The 19,391-nt window shown below is 46.7% G+C and overlaps 1 protein-coding gene across 1 annotated transcript; it reads right to left on the bottom strand.

Moving 5' to 3' along the window:
- Positions 1 to 5,695: 5,695 nt before the first annotated feature.
- LOC135815438 (mannosyl-oligosaccharide 1,2-alpha-mannosidase IA-like) lies at positions 5,696 to 19,102 on the bottom strand. Its single transcript, XM_065328734.1, has 11 exons — positions 18,501 to 19,102; positions 16,719 to 16,934; positions 16,246 to 16,326; positions 13,698 to 13,792; positions 13,104 to 13,227; positions 12,588 to 12,681; positions 11,417 to 11,532; positions 10,798 to 10,893; positions 10,514 to 10,637; positions 7,659 to 7,828; positions 5,696 to 6,780 (listed from the first exon to the last, which is right to left on the bottom strand). Exons 1-11 carry the CDS (start codon positions 18,960 to 18,962, stop codon positions 6,559 to 6,561), a joined length of 1,800 nt encoding a protein of 599 aa, XP_065184806.1. The 5' UTR covers positions 18,963 to 19,102; the 3' UTR covers positions 5,696 to 6,558.
- Positions 19,103 to 19,391: the final 289 nt, after the last annotated feature.

Genomic DNA, 19,391 nt, shown 5'->3' with positions numbered 1-19,391 from the left:
ATAGTGAATGCTGCTGTCTGATGATCGCTCCGATGCGTGATTAAGTTACAGCTAACAGCCTTTCGCCTCTGTTGTGTGTGATTGTTATAATATTAATAATTATTATTATTGTAGTGCCATAGCCGACATAGGCATAGGCTAATACTGTACTACACTAGTCTGTACGAGTGCCATTACATTAGTGGCAAGAGTACATAACCCAGGGGGTTACATGTACATGTATGTACTCTTGATTAGTGGCCACATCACAATATGCACTGACTAGTACTACAGTAGTGTAGTACTGAAGTGGTAGTGACTATGCACTAGACACCCTTAGCAAACAACGGTAACGCTATTTTTTACGGTACTCGTACCTTGATCACCCAAATAGCGTTGAAGCTGCAGCGTATAAACGTTATGGGGGCTGATTTATCGTTGTGACCAACGGTACGTGTTTTAGCCAAATATTGCATAGTCCGTACGCATTTCACCTTGTATCGCGTATATGATGAAAAAATGGTTGTACAGCGCGAAATCAAAGCTATTCTCGTGGCAACAGCGTACTAAAAATAGCGTGCATCTTGCTAAAGGTCGAACCCAAATCACGGTATTTTCCCCCTTACGATAATACCGTTACAACATAACGTTGTTTGCTAAGGGTGTCTACTGACTATGCATTGCTACTACTGTAAAGTACCGTTGATCCGCCCCCTCTCTAATTCCCGCCCCCTGTCGATTTTCTCCTTGTGAAGCGACTTCGGCGTATACAACGAAATACGATGTTGAACCGACGCATACACTGCTGTACACAATACTTGCCAATCCAGGATCAAAATGTGCACAATCCAGCACGTTGAGACTGATCCTCTACGTTGTTGTACATCGCGTACTGCACTTGACAGCCTTGATCTAATTCCCGCCCCCTGCCGAAAACCCAGCTGGGAAGCGACATGGCGTGGGGGGCGGATCAACGGTACTTTACGGTACTAGTACTACTACTGCTACTACTACTACCCCTGAAAACTTTATAATTACTGTATTAATATTTTTAAAGTACTGATCTACAGTATGTGCGAAGGTAAGTATTACCGGTACTATTAGGTCACAAGTATCCACGCAAACACGCACATCCAGTCAAATACGGCACTTCAACGGTCATAAACATTGATAAAGCATCTGAACGTTTTCGGTCCCTTCTCATCAAGGATTGTACTGGGAATGGCTTCTCGAACATCGACAACATAGCGAGTCCTATCCCGCGTACTAGTTTGTGCGTGAAGTGCGTGGGTACAACCAAGAGTACATAACCCGGGGTTATGTACTCTTGGTACAACGAGGGCTGCGTCTCACCACTCACCAGCCTTTGTACTAGTTACTTGTAAAGTAACGTTAGTTGTAGTTTCACAGGAAGCATGCGTTTCGAAGTCTGAAGAAATGTTGAGCGGTCTCTGCTGGGATGACAGCTATACCACTACCAGTCAGTGGTTAGACTTAGCATCTCTGGCCTCAAGCGAAGGTCCCCGGCCCTGGTTCAACTTCAAGTCCTGGTACCGGTGCCTGGTGGTGACCATGGTGACAGTCAATTATTTCTCTCCAGACTTTCCCATTTTCCATTTCCCTCATACAGTATACAGTGAACTTCGCTTATAACGACATTCGGCGGGGCATCAGAAAAGTGTCCATATTCGCGCAGTGTCGTTATACCCGAAGTCTCATTACAAGTCATGTGTCACATGTGACAGCACAGTTGGATGGGACTTTGCTCTGGGCATGAAAATTATGTCGTTATTCGCGAATTGTCGTTATATCCGCAGTCGTTATTAGCGAAGTAATTAGTTGACTGTAAAAAGTAAAATCATGCACACATTGTGTATGTGTGAAGAATTCAGCGTAGGTGTGAAAGCGAGAATACATGTAAGCACCAAGGAGGTTATAATAATAATATTATGCTCTTGGTGATAGCAAGAGTACATGAAAACCGGTTTTCATGTACTCTTGGTGATAGCCATAAACATGATAAAAACAACTTAAGAAACCCATGACCACTCTTGATCAATTACAGGCAAGGTTTGCTAGAGCTCTACTGAAAAAGAAAAAAATTGCATTTGATTACACTTCTTCTACATGTAAATCTGTCTAAATGCTCCCTAGAATCACTAGCCTATCGTCGTCAAATCATCAGTCTCACCGCTTTTCACAGATATGTTTTCCATCATCGTGATCAAGTTACCTTGCTGATTTCCATTTCAAGATTACGAATAGTGAGCGACGACCAAATAAATTTAACACCAGTCCCTTCCGATCTAGGTAGCGAGTCATGACTAATGACGGGTGTAGGCCACGGAGCCGACCTAGCAGTATCGGCGCGAACGGCAGTGCGATGAGAGAGCTGCTCACCGGACAGAGGCTCGAGGTGCGGCTCAACAGGGACATGGTCATTGCTAGCCATTCTCTTCAGGAAGCCAGCTGTCACATCCTGAATTATTTCGTGTTGTCCGGATGCTGGGATACCCACTAGTCTTCGGCGGTATTGAGCGGGTGAATGCGGTCCACCTAGGGGTAAAAGGAGCCAACTTTGAGCGAAATCGGAAACTTGGCCAAGTACAAACATCACCAGGGATACAAACTTACAGAGACGCTCCGTTTCCAGCGCGACAAACACCTCGTGAACACCAGATAGCAGCATCATGCAGTCAGTGTCTCGGCATGGAGGTGCTGAACAAACCTAGGGGTAAAAGGAGCCAACTTTGAGCGAAATCGGAAACTTGGCCAAGTTTCCGATTTCGCTCAAAGTTGGCTCCTTTTACCCCTAGGTGGACCGCATTCACCCACTATGACAGTTTGGATATCTTAAGATATCGACCAAAAATAAAATAAACTGAATACATGTAGATAAAACACGAACTGAAACACCTTCAAACAAGGTACAACAACAACATCACACAGCACACTGAGCACTGCCAAATTAATTAACCAACTACATGATTGTTATGTATGTTCGCACACCGATCCTAGTAATGTTTAGCCATCCACTGGTGACTGGCTGAGTCCCTCGAACAAATCAAAAAAGGCGATCAACTCAGCCTGTCCAATGGCGGCCATTACGAATGCCATCTTCAAGGGCCAGTAGCAGCGAAGTTACGTCCTGAAATTGGGGGTGGACCACCGGTGCACCACCATAGTCTGCTACAACATGTCCCACTTGACTGACTCCGACACGACTGCCATCTAAAGCACACGAGAAGTCGATCGAACCTTCTACTACTAGGCACACCTGCAAGAAAGCACCACTCCCTGCTCAATACGCAGTGTTTCGGGGAGTTCACGACACCCCTAGCCCGGCCCTCATCAGTTGAGCTCGAGTAGGCTGAGGAAGATTGTGCCCGAAAAGCACCACCGAATAGTGCCCTCCAGGTACAAACATCACCAGGGATACAAACTTACAGAGACGCACGGTTTCCAGCGCGACAAACACCTCGTGAACACCATAATTATAGCAGGATCATGCAGTCAGTGTCTCAGCATGGAGGTGCTGAACAAACGCTGAGGACCATTGGCCATTTACTTAGTACAACGTTGTTGCCTCCAAAGTCCAAACTATAACTAAAAGTCCGCGCCGGGGACAACAATGTGAAGAAGAGGTTGGTGCGACTTCGGCGATACCGTTTGGGGTGTGCTGCTCCCTACTGTAGTACTGTATCAAGAGACTCTTGGTACATGTAGTACGTGGGAGCTTGCGCTATTCCTGCCGACTTGAATTCTCACTTGACTGACTCGCGACTGCCATCCAGAGCACACGAGAAGTAAATCGAACCTTCCACTTGGCAAACCTGCAAGAAAAGCACCACTCCCCGCTCAACACGCAGTGCTTCGGGGGAATTCACCCCTCATCAGTCTGCTTTCTTACCGAAACGCTGTGTATTGAGCCGGGAGTGGTGCTTCCTTGCAGGTCAGTTGCCGAGTGGAAGGTTGGATCGAGTTCTCGTGTGGAGCAGGGAGCCCGACACAGTCATGATGACTGTGTCGGGCTCCCTGGATATAGGAGTGCTCTTGATGGCAGTCCAGTCGTGAGTCAGTCAAGTGAGAATTCAAGTCGCATTCGAACGGTTTCTATAATTTTAATAACGTTGTTTTAAAAGCAACACAACAATAGTATCCTCCGCAGCGACCACCAGAATAAGACCAAGGATGTGAGAACCTGCAACTGCCGTGTCAAAAATGATTGCCCCTTGCCTTGGAAGGAAACTGTCTAGCATCGAGCATTGTGTACACTAACAGGGCACATGTAACCGGCAGCGACGTGAAGGAGTACACTGGATTTAACGGAGGGGACATTCAAGACACGATTCAATGGTCATCAACATACTATTCGCCACAAGAAGCACGAGACCTCAACGAGACTGTCCAGACACATCTGGAGACTGAAGGATGAAAACAAACCTTACAGTATCAGGTGGTCCGTTGTGAGGAGAGCCGCACCATACTCTAACATCTCGAAGCGCTGCAACCTGTGTCTGGCCGAGAAGCTGGAGATCGCCTGGGCCGACAAGACCCGCTCCCTCAAAAAGAGGTCAGAGTTTGTGTCCAAGTGTCGTCATGAAAACAAGTTCTACCTCTGTAACTTTGTCCGCAAGGTCAAGTGAATCTAGCTGGTAGTCCCGTTGCCTATTGTGTGTGTGCGTGTGTGTGGGTATGTGTGTGTGTGTGCGTGTGTGTGTGTGTGCGTGTGTGAGTGTGCGCGCGCATGTGTGAGTGTGTGTGTGTTTGTGTCACGCATGCGTGAGAAAGAGAGTGCGTGTGGGTGATTGGATAAGTGCGGGTGCAAGTATGTGTGCGGTAGGTGTGAGAATGAAAGTGGCCCTGTATGTGTGTGTGTGTGTGTGTGTGTGTGTGTGTGTGTGAGAGAGAGAGAGAGAGAGAATTTTTGTGTGAGATTTGGAGAATGTGTGTGTGTGTGAGATAGAGAATGAACGTGTGTGTGCGTGTGTGAGATTAGAGAATGAATGTGTGTGTGCGTGGGTGTGTGAGAGAGAGATTTAGAGAATGTGTGTGTGGACGCGCGTGTGAGTGTATGTTTGTGTAATGGTGTGGGCATGTGTGGATTTGGCATGTGTCCCCAGCTCTATTCTACATCATTCACGCCGGAACTACTGCTGCATAGCCCCAAGTCTGAAGACTTGGCAACTTCACACCTGCACCTGACTCTTGCGCTATGATACGCGTCGCCTATGACACCCCTCAGAATTTCCCACTTTGCTCCCCCTTATGTTCTGGCTGCCCGTTTTGGATCCATCAGTTGCCTGATGATCGTAGTAATACGTGAAACTCAGAGTTGTAACAAAGCTTCCAATCTCTCTCTTGTGTATAATTTTAATAATTAATTCAGAGTTTTTCAGTGGATGATGGCAATTTCTGTAAAAATTGCGGAATCGCGTTTTTCGAAGGGGACAGAATTATTTACGGTATTTAAATGCTCGGAAAGTGGCAGATTCTGCAGGGAAAACATGAAAAATAATGGCAGAACCATACAAAGCTTTAAATATGGCATGCAGGAAATTCCTCGCATTCTGCTCCTTTTTTTTAAACCAAACATGCCTGAAACATACCAGGGCTACTCCAGTGCAGGTTCACATGCAACACTCCAGTGTTTCCACAAGGACTTTCAATGTCTTCTCATCACGGGTGGACTATTGCGATAATGAAATGCATGTAGTAAAGAGCTTGAAATTTGTTGTTTTCTTGTTGTAAGCGTTTTTGTCGTACAGCTACAATTGTAGTGTAGTCAGTATCGACATCAGCTGAAAAAGAATTAGTTGGTTTTGAGATGAAGAGCAGTATGATCACAGGAAAAGAGTACTAACCACCTAGTACCATGCCGATAAGTGAGTTCACATGAAAATAATGAAATGGCAAAAGAAATCACTCAATATGTGCAAATAATCGGGCAATGGCTGCCGATTAGTGATGGGCGCACACACAGGCACGCACCTGGACAGACACGGACACATAGGCACACACGATGGAGGCACACACTCAGGCACACACCATAAATGACGCAGGACAAGACGGGCAATGTCCAGAGGGCAGCCCTCCGACCACTGGCCCGCAACATACGCAGAACGCGAGGCAAGCACTTTCACTTTTATGTACAAATTGATTCTGAGCATATGTGTGCGTGACAGATATAGCACATGACACCCACATCACGAACACATACATAACGTTACACACACGCACACATACATAACGTTACACACACGCACACAAACTTATCAAATAACACAGCTCTCTCTCTACAACAGAACAGATAAAATCGCCGGCTCGTACTAGCAAGCCAGGGGGCACATCGACGAAAGAACAAAGACACACCACGGACAATATCGCTCGGGACTGTGAGGAACAGAGAGAGTTGCAGGAAAGATGGGGATGGCAGGAAAGATGCATGGCATACAGATAGCCAAACTGTCCAGCAGTCAGACAAACCTATGTGAAAAAAAGGTAAGAGTCAGAACATTTCGAGTATTGAATTTTCTCCATATAGATATCAACTAGATGTACTAACACAGTGGGAGATCATCATGTCGGTAGCTTGCTTAGCACAGGTAGTGGATGCGCTTCTGTGTTCAGCACCCACTGGTCCAGCGCTATCACGTCGTCATCACTAAATAGCAAAAAGAGATACTTGAGCGTTTCGGCAATGAAGAACGACTGCTGTACATCATCGTGCTGGGCCGGCACAGAGTTGACGTCACGGATACCACTGTAGCCGTTTTCTACACGGCAGTTCTTCTCAATTGCCTGAAACAGTGCACATTAGAACACAAAGAAACGCGACTGGAACGCATTACACACACTGGATTGCTGAGCAAAACGGTTACACGGTATCGCTCGGAATTAGACATTGTGTACTTGCAATTTTAACTTCAATCATGCAGGTGTGAAGTGAAACGCAGACACAGCACACAGCACATTGCATATACTGTAGTGTCGCGTATAAAAGCACGACCTGTATAGAAGCATGACTCGAATAGAAGCCGATTTTCGAAGCGCGCCGTGACACAGAAGCACGATTTGAATAGAAGCCGCTCTCTGCAAAGTACATGTGCAAGTGCATGCGTGCCAGTGTGCACTGCACAGTGTAGACTGATGATGTTGACATAGAAGCATGTTTCGAATAGAAGCATAACTTGAATAAAAGCATGGTTTGAACCCCGGCTTATACGGCCGTAAGCACCTGCTTTTCTACGCGACATTACGGTACATTACGGTACATGTACATGACTGTACTGTACAGTGTGGGATGCTCTGCTTGCAAGTTACCGGACGGTAGTACAGTAGCAGGTGAGAAGCGGCAACGGAATATTTCCCAAACTACAGTTGGACCGCAGCGCATCACTGATATACATGTACCAGGATTGAACCCAACACTGATACGTCACCCCAAACGACCCTAAATACAGAAAAAAATAATTTCCTACAAGTACTTCAAAGCACTGCAAGAGAAAGATTGAAATGGGAGCTCCAAATAAGCCTTCTGCTAACGAAAATGCCAACTAAACAGTAAATACAGCGGTAGCACCCCAGTAGATGCAGTCAAGTGGTTATCTCACAAATACTACCCACCCCACACAGCACAGCAGAGGACAACATACAACAGAGCACAAACGTGTACGCACCTGGGCTGCTTCCCAGCCCCATTCCCGATATTTGGGATCCTTCGTTAGACGCCACATGTAGAAGTAGCCTTCAATAACCTCGGGCCGTAGGATATAATAGCGTTGCCGGGGGTTGGTGGCAGTTGCATCCCGGCTGTCAAAGTAGAAACTTTCAGGACCAATCTTTGTTGCTGTTGTGTGATTCAAGCAAACACAGAGAAGAAGCATGAGAACAAACCACACACAACAACAAACAACATACAACAACAAACAACAACAACCACAACAAGTGAGAAGAAAGAATTCAAACATTCAAACAACGCCAACAACGCCAACAACACCAACACCACCACCACCAACAACAAACATGCTCTAGTTCATGCATGGGCACAGCCCACACAATCTTGAAATACTGTTTTAGAAAGGCAGTGCAGGGTTGTACAACCTACAGATATTCTGCGTACGTATGGCTCACAGGTAGAGCTTATGCAGAACTTCACAAGCACCCACTTAGAGCCCGTTCGACTCGTGAATCATGATTCGGATCAGATTCACTGGAGCTATTTCCCTACGAAACAGGACAACAAACAGTTTCCTTGCCAGAAACAGTGCAAAAATCGTTGCTGCTTTAGCCTCAGCTCAGAGTGTTGAGCACATGTTCTGAACATTCTGGAACCAGTGCAGACCAACAAAACACCAATGTTTCACGATCCTGTTCCGGTTTGGACCAATCAAGAGCGACCCTTAGAAAGAACCGGTCTCCGATCAGTTGCCCGCTGTAAGTGACATCATCACGGTATACCAGGGTGTACAATTGAGCCTCCTGCATCCAGACTTATTTAAAGGGGAACTGTCACCAACATTTTTCTTTGTCTTATCTTGTAGTTCTTTGGCTCCTGATCACGATGGTGTTATCCATTTTTCTCTGCGATGGCTGGAAGTAGGTGAAAACTTGAAAAAAAGGTGCCCAAAATTGTCCCGAAGTACCGAGTGACGTCACGCCGGACTTGACCTCCACGCGTACATTCGTCGTCAAAAACGAAGTCCAGCCCGTGTGCTGGTCGATCGAGCTAGCTGTTCCAATGTACGGTGCACGTGTGCCTTTTGAACTGTAACACAGATGGGTACGTCGTACCGAAGGAGAATGCCAAAGAGGCAGAGACCCACGTGCAGCTACACAGCCAAATCAAAATAAAAAGCAGCTGAGCATCACCTTTTTGACTTCTTCCGCGAGGATCTAAGTTATATTTTGTGAGCACGGAAGTACGTCGTTGTTTTGAACTTTTCGTGTGAGGAACAACACGATGATGAGTGCGTATGCAGAAAACAGTACTCCTCCGGCCGGCGATAACAGCACCAACCCGAGCCCCAAAGGAACGCAATGTAGGTACGTGAAGGTGATTCATCTGGCGTTGTTGCTGAAGATGCAGATGACAAACTCCGACGTCTTTCATTTCAGAGCCGGGTGGGCAACACCGCCACCTTCGATACGACATAATTTTCAAGTACGAGGTATGTGTGTCACACTAACAGCAAACAAACATCCTTCCACTCCTTCGTAATCACAAATAAAACAAAGAGCTGGAGCTTCATGGAGGAAGTACCAGTGCGACAAACTGCTGTCGACTTTTGTTTATTTTGTCCCTTTTTGGTGTTCTCATTGTGTACAACGATTACGTATACACATCGAGTGTCCGAGTTCAGAAGGCAAGCGTGCACCGTACATCAAACAGTTGGCTCGATCGACCAGCACACGGGCTGGACTTCGTTTTTGACGATGAATGTACGCGTGGAGGTCAAGTCCGGCGTGACGTCACTCGGTACTTCGGGACAATTTTGGGCACCTTCTTTTCAAGTTTTCACCCACTTCCAGTCATCGCAGAGAAAAACGAATAACACCATCGTGATCAGGAGCCAAAGAACTACAAGACAAGACAAAGAAAATTTTTGGTGACAGTTCCCCTTTAACCCTTTGAGCACGCATGACGTATTAATACGTCACGTACAGTGTCACTGCACCCACGCATGACGTATTATTACGTCGTGAGTGTACATAGCGTACAAACGCGATATGCATGAACCGCGTGAGTTCAAACCATCGTAACTCGGTCAATTCTTGGCCGATTCTCACGATCGAAATATGTATCTGCAAGAGAAAACTCTCAGCTTGCAATAGAAACAATCGCCGAAGCGATACGACCCCGGGTTGTTGATATATGCGACTCGACACGGCAAATTCAAATCGATTTTTTTGCGAACTCTGCAGAACGCGTATTCTCCATTTTCGATCATTTTCGCGCTATCTGCTGCCATGGAAACTAGATTCAAATGATGGCAGCGGATCTGGGGAGTCCTCAAAAAAAATTTGAGCTCGATACGAGCAAGGAGAGTGAAATGGCAGCTGAGGATTTGATCTCCTGGCCGTGCTCAAGTCTGTCGAGCGCGTGCGTGAAGTTTGCCAGACTGTAGCATGGGCTTTTGGTGTCGCTCCGAGCTGAGCTTGGAACTATTTTGTTCCTCGCCTCAAGACCTTTGCAGGAAGCTCAAGATCGTGGAATTCGTCCAAAGGAAGGTAAAGTTATCGATCCTTGAACAGCTACTACTTTCATAGGAAAAACGCGATTTTTGCAGGTGTTGACGTGGGGCGGCATTCAGGTAGCGTCGTGCTCAAAAGGTTAAAAGTTATTTTGGCCGAGTATCGCCTGCCACTCAGAAGAGAACATGCACACTATTTGCATGCACGCAAACACTTCTTGCGATTATTAATATTTTCCAGTGGAAGTCGTTTTGTGAACCAGAAAGGTTAAAAAGCGCACCAGACCAGCGGAAGAGTGCCCGGGGGTGCTGTATGTACAGCCAGTGCAAGCACCCCTCACCTGTTCTGTCGTAGGACTCGTGACACGTGTTCACGATGCCCTTGCTCCAGACATCGTATTTCTTCTGCAGCTCTTCCGGCGCGCCTTTCTTGCCCAGTGCAAGCATGCCAGCAGAGAAACAAGCCTGAAAGAGACAACGGCAGGCACAGCAAACACAACACAATGTTGAAACTTTCTTTCGAACTTCAAACTAGGGGCTGTTGCAACGTTTCTGAAAAGCAATCTACCTATTTACAGGGCAAGTAGAAAGCAAACACAGTGACATTGAGCATGTCATGCCTTACCAAGTGATCCATCTTGTTCTGTACGGATGGCTCTCTCTTCTCCGCGATGAACATGAGGTGATCACCCGTGGATGTGATAATCAGTGGCTCCAGTGCCTGGCAAAAAAAAACAGGATTGGTGATGCGTTGAAACCATGTTATGGCAAAGAGTCCCCACCACCACTCACTACGGTAGCTGTAACCAAATGAATGACTGAGGCAAGGCATCAGCTGAAACATTTTCTGCCAGCAACAACACCCAGTACGAAATAGTGGTAGCGAATCCAGCAATAATTTGATAGGAAAGCTGGCTGCTGCCCACACTGGTGAAGTGTCAAGGCAAGTTGGCGGAAAAATGCGAGCTTCAGTGTGGGGAGCAGCCAGTTATAATAGCACAGAAGGTGGAACAAAGCAAATGCATAGCAGCACGTCTAGTCGTCGACACCATGAAAAGTAAAAAAATAAAGTGCTTGAGTCCACGACGGTGCACAATTCAAAAGCGGAAAATGGCAAAAAAATAAAGAAAAGAAAAAGAGATAACATGTATAGTATAAGGAATCTCAACCTCCAGAGAAGCAAGACTTATTTGAACACCGGATAGACAACAGTATTAAACTCCTGGTTCAGTCTACCACCTTACCTTCATGGCGTCATCGTACATCTTCCTTGCCCGCTTGTCCGTACCATTGGTTTGAATGTAGGACTTGAGTAGATACTCGTAGAAACTATCGCCCAACGCGCCCATCGAAACATGTCCTGGTCAGCATAGGAATAATAGCCACACGTTACACAAGTAGAGGGACAATTAAGTCTGGAGCAAGATGATCGGAGCTGTTCAATATGTCCTATAGAAAGGAAAGGGGCTATGTACTTACCAGCAGGCCAGAGCGAGAGCGAGAGCAAGAGAGAGAGAGAGAGAGAGAGAGAGAGAGAGAGAGAGAGAGAGAGAGAGAGAGAGAGAGAGAGAGAGAGAGAGAGAGAGAGAGAGAGAGAGAGTAGGATGGTGTTACCGTGTAGTGCCTACAGTCACACATCACCTATGATTGCTTTACACATGAGTGCCACGCACACGATGCTCAGTGCTACACAGATGGGTGTGCACGGGGCAATGTCCCAGCAAAATCCAAACTATACATCACGCAGGGGCGATCAGATACCAACACGCTGTAGGTTGCACTGTACGACCTTAGAGGTCTGTCCAGACAGAGTATCCGTGATTGCTCTACACACAAAATGCTCAATGTTGCAACTACCCACACCAACCTGCACCATGTGTACTAATATGCACTACTAAAAAAATTTATGTTTTCAGCATCCGTAGGAACGCCACCGCCCCCAAGGATGCAGATGCAGCTCCTAAAGCGGTGGGAGGTGAGTAGATTAGACCCGTCAAAGTGGCCAACGGCCGAAAATGCCATTCGCTGCATCCATGCACTACTAACACCAAGAGCTAATATTCCACGGCAACACGCCTCAACGCAGGGAGTGATGAATAGTTGCACACTCTGGAAGTTATGTACTCTTGGTATAACACATCTCAGAGGGCCAGCAAAACGGCACCTATCCAATAATTATAGCCCATGGTAACTCGCTCAGAACGGTCACTGACTGGCTGGCTAAAATCGCCCAAATCGTACTGTACCATGGGATAAAGCTGCATACACATTTCAAAATACATTGTGTACAGCTGCATTCGCTGTACATGGCATGTACAGTGAATGCATGCATTGTATACAGCTGCATATACCTTTCAATCCAGTACCCTGTACACATTCAGCACTGGCAGCACAAACTCTTCAGTTTGAACTTACTTTGACACCAGGCCTTAGTTGATGGGTGGATGTAGTTGTAGTAGAGGCCGTTGGGCTTGTCAGCTTGTTGAAGAATGTCACGCACACGCTCAACCTACAAACACCACAGACAGGTATGCCAGAAAGTTCCGCAAGAAGAAGGTAAAACGCAAACGGAATGAGAAAAAGGGCACTGGCTGTGGAAGCCCGAACAAAGCAACGCAGTCAGGTAAATATCATTTGAATTCATGACTTGTAATCCACCTTTAATAGTAACCTGCGCTGCACCTCCATACACTCGTCAGGCACACGGCGCACGTCTCAAAGTATGCAGCACATCAAGAATGCAAGATGTATCACGGATACACACTTTCCATCACCTTTGGAGTATGCTACAAGGTGATGCCACTGGACAAAGTCTAGTGTATAAACTATAAAAGTAAGTAAATGTTCGCACATCCAAGTTACCACTGGCACTACCAGTACACTACCAGTAGTGTGTAGCTGTAACGCATTCGTTCCCGTCCATAGTCTTACCTTTTGAAGGAACTCTGGGTTGCCAGTGATAGCAGACAAGTAGGCAAACTCCAAGTGCATTGTACCAACTTCAGCAAGAATAGAGCAGCCACCACTGGCCCAGTTCCAGTTGCGACCAGAACCACTACACATGACGACCCAAATCAACAGAACCAACAGAGATACAGTCACCGTGAGTGCCATGAAAGTCGTGCAAATGAGCACGCTCCAGCCGGGACTAAAGCTATGTGGAACCAGAGCTGTGACAATAGGCCCATCACCGGGCTTTATCTCAACCAAGCTACATGTAAAGTGGAACTCTGGAAATCCTACCGCCCCACGTGAGGTACCCCGGCCAGGAGAGTTTAATTTTTACGATGTGGTCGTGTTGAGCTGTGAGAGGGTCCAAGCGGAAAATTTGGGACCAAGACAAAGTGGTCGACTGACCAAGGTTCCACTGTACAACAGGTTATACAAGTTGGTGAGACTGTGGGTGCTGGAGGGTGAATGTCTGAATGATGATAATCAAAGGATCCAATGTTCTTCTAAACAGCACACATAGACAAGCAAACAGCATGAAGAGTGGATAATGTCATATACGACAAAGGAACTTACGTCCGAAGGTCGACTTGTGCATACGAGAGGCCACTCGGGGTGTTGAATGCTGGCAACAACTTCTGACCTATCTCAATCGCTTTTGTTTTGAAGACCTACATAAAAAAGAGATATACACCAGGGGCAGACAAACCATACGCGATACAGTGAATACAACCCCCACAACCAACCAATGTGCACTTAAATAGGGCTTTAACATGCAAGTACGTCACTGTCATGGTATCGCTCATCTCCAGGTTTCGTGTGGATCCATACGCGTTCCAAGCAGCCTCGTTCACAGGACACAGTGTAGGGTGACATATCCGCTGGGAGTGACTGGACAGGCCCCGGTCGGCAGGAGGGCCACTACTGGTAAAGAAATTCACATCAGCAGGAGTCACGAGGAACCGGCCATGCATTCACCATGTGTGTACATTTTTACTTGGCTACTAATATTCTTCCACGAACTTACTGCGCGGACTAGTCTAGTTTGACGTAATCACTTTCAAGCCCTATAACACTCTCATACTTGCCTAAAGCAAGTTTACCAAAAAGCCCATTGCGCAATGACGTAATTTGAATCATCAACACCTCACACAGCCACCTGGGCATGGTCGTCTGGGGCGTTGAACAGTGCAATGCAGATCCCAGCGTACTCACATGCATTACTCATACCTTCCATATTTGGCAATTCACAATGGGCTGCCACATGGAGATCACTTAGTAGTACAGAGCTAGGGCCAATCAAATCTGATCGCGTGAGTCAAGTCAGCACCCTGCTCCAGTTTACATTTCAGTGTTAGCAAGCCTAGGGCTGCACAGTGCCGGGCACATGCTTGAATCACTTGATCGGATTTCATCGAGCAGCAACATACACCGGTATAGCTAGGGCCAGTCAAATCCAACCTGGCCAGCCATGCAAATGCGAGAACAAATGTGCCAGCATGTCAAACGTGAATACAACAGGTGGCATATCCATATGGTCACCTCCCGCACAATGGCCAAAAGGATTCATTGCACCAGCACGGGAGTCGTGGTTCTAAATTCAAAGTTAGATAACGATCTTGAAGTGACTCTTGTGAAATTTTGAATTCTAAATTTAGCATGAAGGTGCTCTATGACCTCCTGACAACACTGGGCTAGGGATATCAATTTCCCAACTTTGGAAATCGTCCGGTTTTGCCTTTTAGAATCTTCATATGGACCATGCTTTTGCAAGCCTTGCTCCACATTCTCCAATGCTGTCATTATCAAATGCGGACTTGATGCAACTTATTGCCGCATGCAGGTCTGGATGCGGTATTTTTCAACCATGCAATCATATATACAGGAACTTGATCAAATCAGGCATCTTGCCACAGTTTTACGAACAACAGTAGAAAGGAAAAAAATTGTTTGGCTATCCACATGTCATCAAAATGTGTACACATACCCACGCACGCGCGCGCGCACACCCACCCATCGCTGAAGCGATGATAGCCAACAAGCTATGTTAGACATTGCAACTTGTGCTGGGATTATCATGATTCCATTCAACAGCTTGTCAGGCTGATGAATTGACCGCTGCTGATTTTAGCGAGCGTGCACACACACACACACACACACACACACACACACACAGACCTCAGACCTGCCCACCGCAGAAGCGATGATAGCGAACAGCTATGTTAGATATAGCAACTTGGGCTGGGATTACACTATTTACTACACACACACACACACACACACACACACACACACACACACACACACACACACACACACACACACACACACACACACACACACACAGAGCAAAAAGAGGACTCCGCCAAACCATTACAATTCAAGAAAGAAAATTAATTCCCGTAGCTATGCAGAAGACGTTACTTCAGTAACGTCTGGCGCTAGCCAGGGTCCACACAGCTTTAATTTGGTGTTTGTTTGTGTGTTTGTGTCACGCCTGGCGCTATGCCGTATCTGTCCCGTACCGTACCATCAAACACAGCTGGGCCTGAGCTGGCCACATACAGCTGGCCGCAATATTCAAATAGGGTTTTCAAACGCAAGATCATAACGTGAAGCAACTTGGAAGAATGAGTATGGATGCGAAGTGTATGGGGGAATGCATGTAAGGCGATAGTGCGAGTTCGAATCCCAGGTAATGCCTGAAAAAAATAGGAGAATTGAAAAATTTATAACATCCCTTTTCTTTTTTTGCCGTCATCAAGGCGGTAGACAGTGCGTATTACCCTCGACCGTACCTGTCCCGTACCTGTCCCGTACATGTCCCGTACCTGTCCCGTACCGTACCCTACAATCAAAGACGGCTGGCCACAATGCATGTTCGAATAGGGCTTTCAAATACAAGATCATAACGTGAAGCAACTTGGAAGAATTAGTATGTATGCGAAGTGTATCGGGGGATGCATGCAGGGCGATAGTGCGGGTTCGAATCCCAGGTTATGTCTAAAAACAAAAAGTAGAAACTTATAAGAATTTATAACATCCCTATTCTTTTTTGTCTAGGTGATCAAGGCAAAAAAGCATAGCGTAGGGCCCTGAGCTTCCAAGCTCTCTCGTTACCTACCTCATCCTTTGTCAGTGCGTACGAGCTCAACAAACCGCCAAGGAATCGAATAGTAACCTCAAACACAGAGACTTGCGTGCCCTGATCATAAACACAAACACAAGCAAACACATACACGTGCACGTGCGAGTGCATCCACGTAAATTTAGCGGAATGAACAAAAATCAGATGAAGAAAGTCTCGTAATCATGTTCACTCCCCTCCCTTGCACATCACACAACACACATACATGTAGACACTGTCACTGCAATTGTGTCAGGCAACACACATACCGGTAGATAGATGCGTCGGTAAAACACATAAGCAACAAGAGACTGCGGAGTTTTCTCCACTACAAATGACCACCTTGTACAGAAAAAGTGTAGCGTTAATGAGCACATGTGTAAGTGACCGAAATCACCGCCTGTTGCAGAGGTTACTTCCAGCAACAGTGCAGCTGTGCTGGATACGAGCAGCTCTATTGGCAGTCTTACCGAATTGAAGTTCAGATTAGCTGCAACCCAGTCACGTGCTTTCTTGAACTCGTCCGTTAGACCCATGATGTACAAGGTATCCAGCGAGTCTACTATCGTTGCACCCATGGAGGATGAACCGAAAATGGATGCCGAGTGACCAACACGGCTGATGGGTTTCAACTCGTTCTGGCCCCAGGCGAATTGCTCATAGCCGCGCCATGCGTGCTTGGCCATCTGGAACAGCATCCAGAGCAGCAAAAGAAATACAGTGTGAGATGGCTGAAAACGTCAGACAATGTCCATGTAGGAAACACCTAATAGAGAATCAATACAGCCTTATACAGGCCACCATAGTGAGGGTGGCATAGAGCACGCAACTACAGGACACCAACTCAGGCAGGTGACGCTTAACGTGTGGCTGGAAAGCTGGCGCACAACGTCAAATGCAGCTGGGCTGCTTCTTGTTCGGTGGTAACAAGACACTGCCGCATGCTAATTAACGGTATAAGTGTAGATCTCTTTGCAAGACGAACGTCACATCCTTAAATATCCAGCATAGTGACAGCTTAGCTTTGTCCTCCGTGCAGATGACAATAGAAAATTACACATACAACGGAATTCCAGAGCTTTTGCAAGGCAGCTCCTGACTTTCTTACAGGCTGATCTCAAACGACACTTGCTCACAGGAAAACTTGGACACGAAATCAAGAGCCCATCACTCCCAACAGTAACCCCAAAAATACAACTCTATGCATAAGTCGCGGTGCGGCGTGCTACCCACAGTACATAGTCACAAACTGGGCAATAAGCTTAGCGTCATTATTGATTATCTACGGCTTTCTGCTTCCTACTACATTGCTTGAATACCTCCAAACAGGTTGTGCGTGATGCTTTGTGGACCAGGTTTCGAAAATGGCACAGTTTGGACATTAGACGCTTCCTGCGAAATGAGGTACATGGGGATACAATGCACACGCGTCTGTTCGCTTTTCTGCTCTTTTCATACACAAGTTATAATGGGACCTGCACAGATAGGGCCAAGAGGCAATGTAATGCAGCCACTAGGCTTTGTAGCTGTCTGGACACCCACACAAGTCTATTTCCAGGCATATACGATCAGGTTCGGACACAAAGTGGTGTCTCTGAAATATACTCTTTACAACCTGCATGATGCCCGCTGTTATACTTGCTGCATCCGGAAAACGCTTGCCTCGTATACTAGTACTGTACTGGCGATACACACTGCGACTGGAGGCCGGAAGCGGCTCTCCGTGTGGCATAGGTGGCAATGCAAACCAGCGAAGTACATGACTACATGTACACGTACTGGATTATATGGGAAATCCCCATTGGCCAATACCGGTAGCATTCAGGATGGTCTATTCTAGCGGCCGGCACTGATCTACATTGGTACCGGGATTAGCCACCAGAGAGTTGCTTCCGGGCCCCGGCCGCAGTGTGTATCGACAATACTACAAGTGTAGTTTGCACCCTGCGCCAGTTCACATCCCCAGTGTTCGCAGGTCTAACGTTGCATAGCGCCCAGCATGGCATTGACTCGCTTGACCGGATTTCATTGAGCAGCACTGTAGTATACGGGCCAAGCACTTTGCTCGATCAATATTATTATAAGCAGAACAATTGCATCGTGTAGGTTGTGAAGAATATTATTCCCCTCCTTCTGAAAGTTATTTTCACTACTCCACTTGCAATGATTCTGTGACTGCAATAGTGGTACATGTAATCATTAATGAATGATGTGCTATTAATTTAATCGTGTTCAAGATATACAAGATTTACCTCAACAATTGATTTACGCCTTCTTATTGTCTCCTCGTCCAATGCTGGTTTTGTTGGTTCGGGCTTCTTTGGTTTAGTTGTGACCTCTTCCGTCCGAGGGGCTTCAGTGGTGACCTGAGCTTTAGTTTCAGCTACTTTGTCCTCTTGAGGCGGCGGCACAGCAGTCCGAACTGGCCGTGTGTTTTCTCCATTATTCGCCACTGCTGGTGCGTGAGGGTGCCCCTGATCACCGTGACGAGGAACAGGAGCCACAACTTGCTGGACATGTTGATTCACAAAAGCTTGAACAGGGTTTTCTACAGCGGAGGTTACCGTCAGCTTATCACGAAAGTCCGGAACGAAGAAGAATGCACCAAAACATACAAAAGTGAACAAGACAAAGATTGCCAACAAAATGACTTTCTCTCGCCCATGACGACCAGTTCTCCCACTAGGAACTCTGTGGACTGGGAGAAGGGCCATTCGACCACTTGAACAAAGGACACAGGCTTTCCTTCTCCTTCCAACTACATGAAGGCTGCAGTGGGAATACGATTAGAAGACAATTGTTTTATTGTTGTCCACGTATGATGTTCAACTACAGCCAATAGTACAGTGCATGCAGGAACTGCTCATCATATCAACGTGGAGATTGTTATGATATCGCGTATACCAGGTATACGCGACGTCGAGGCGTCACGTCCTCGCTTTTTGCTCTTTTTTGTTTGTTTTGTTTTCGTGAAGATCGTACTATCGCCGGGGATCGGCGGAACTCCGGATCTCCCGGCTAGCTCCCCTCGATCTCAAGCGCCGGGGCCGGGAAGTTTCCGGCCGGCCGGCCTGGCGCGACGTCGCGCGTCGCGTCGGTCTTCGAACGTTCGAACGACTTTTTTACGTAGAGCTACGAGTAGA

This window comes from Sycon ciliatum, chromosome 4, assembly GCF_964019385.1.
Source record: "Sycon ciliatum chromosome 4, ocSycCili1.1, whole genome shotgun sequence".
In the NCBI taxonomy this organism is placed as follows: domain Eukaryota; kingdom Metazoa; phylum Porifera; class Calcarea; order Leucosolenida; family Sycettidae; genus Sycon; species Sycon ciliatum.
This window is presented reverse-complemented; position numbering and strand designations above follow the sequence as displayed.

Excerpts from the sequence above, each read along its gene's own strand:
- LOC135815438 (XM_065328734.1), bottom strand. The coding sequence starts at position 18,962 with ATGGCCCTTCTCCCAGTCCACAGAGTTCCTAGTGGGAGAACTGGTCGT. Across the intron at positions 10,894-11,416 it reads TGTACGATGACGCCATGAAG|GCACTGGAGCCACTGATTAT; the intron begins GTAAGGTGGTAG and ends TTTTTTTGCCAG. Across the intron at positions 7,829-10,513 it reads CGAGTCCTACGACAGAACAG|CAACAAAGATTGGTCCTGAA; the intron begins GTGAGGGGTGCT and ends ATCACACAACAG.